The following is a 1,202-nucleotide window of genomic DNA, read 5'->3' as shown; positions in this document are numbered from 1 at the left end:
CCTTGTCCCACTTTATAATTTTTATGTTGTTGCTTTTCCAGCCATCACCTTAAATGTTTTGTTTTGTCTTATCTTCCATATGGTCTGTTTTTATGAGATGAGATGAGATAGCCTTTATTTGTCAGTTGCAGGTCTTTTGCCCACAACCGAAATGACAGACCATGCTTTGGGTCATTGTTATGCTAAAAGAGCCATCCATGTGTTTTGGCTGAGGGAAGGAGGTTGTCGTCCAAAATTTTATGGTACCCGATGGACAGGTAATCTGTGTGTCTTGTGGGTGCTGCAATATTTCAATTACAATCTAGTGTCTTACCAATGGTGTTCTGGGTGATTGTGGTGTCAAATGTCTTCAGATCATTAACAAGGTCCTCCCATGTAGCTTTGGGCTGATTCAGCACCTTTGTCATTATCATTCTCACCAGGCAAGATCTTGCATTGAGCTTGAGGGTGACCGATGGTCATTTTATAGTCTTCCATTTCCAAATAATTGCATCAGCAGTTGTCACCTTTTCACCAAGCTTCTTGCTGATGGTCTTGTGACCCACTGTAGCCTTAGCGCAGGTCTACAGTCTTCTCACTGATTTCCTTTGACAGCTCTTTGTTCTTGCCCATGGTAGTGGGGAGGTTGGAATGGAAGAAACTGATTTTGTGGACACGCGTGCTTTATAACAAATTGAGGTCAGGAATATCTAAAAAATGATTAACTAATTGACTGTAATCTGAGAGCCACACAGGTACACAGCAAATCTGTGGGAGCCAGAATTATTGGGGTGGGGTGGGGGGTTGAATTCTGCAAAACGTACAAATTCAGCAGGGAATCAAATAATTACTTCCTACCCTGTATATAGGCAACATTTTCCTGGCAATTCTGCCATATTTATTTGTACATAAAGATTAGCTTGTTGTTTTTAAAATCTTACTTCTTAAATGAGTAAAATAAATAAGTAAGCATGTAAATACCTTACTGGCTCCAGGTAACAGGTGCAGCTTAACATATGGGTCTGCAAGTCCATTTGAGTCCATTGCTTTTAAACCCTGAAAAAAACAAGAAACACAATGCTTGGATTCATTCGAGATGAAAATATTATTATTATATTATTATTTTTGTTCCCCACAAGCTGCATGTCTTTGGACGGTGGGAGGAAGCCGGAGTACCCGGAGAGAACCCACGCAAACACGGGGAGAACATGCAAACTCCACAC

General features: G+C 40.7%; 1 protein-coding gene across 3 annotated transcripts in view; it reads right to left on the bottom strand.

The window, feature by feature from the left end:
* The window catches only part of rph3aa (rabphilin 3A homolog (mouse), a), a 42,994-nt gene that overhangs the window by 9,117 nt on the left and 32,675 nt on the right, over nucleotides 1–1,202 (bottom strand). For all 3 annotated transcript variants that reach the window (XM_005946317.3, XM_014341343.2, XM_005946318.3), the window contains exon 9: nucleotides 961–1,035. In XM_005946317.3, coding sequence (XP_005946379.1) covers nucleotides 961–1,035 — 75 coding nt within the window. The remainder of the gene's footprint in view (nucleotides 1–960; nucleotides 1,036–1,202) is intronic.

This window comes from Haplochromis burtoni, unplaced genomic scaffold (assembly GCF_018398535.1).
Source record: "Haplochromis burtoni strain Fernald_Lab_line unplaced genomic scaffold, NCSU_Asbu1 Contig_344, whole genome shotgun sequence".
NCBI classification, from domain to species: Eukaryota; Metazoa; Chordata; class Actinopteri; order Cichliformes; family Cichlidae; genus Haplochromis; species Haplochromis burtoni.
The sequence above is the reverse complement of the archived record's forward strand: the minus strand, read 5'-3'. Positions and strand labels throughout refer to the sequence as shown.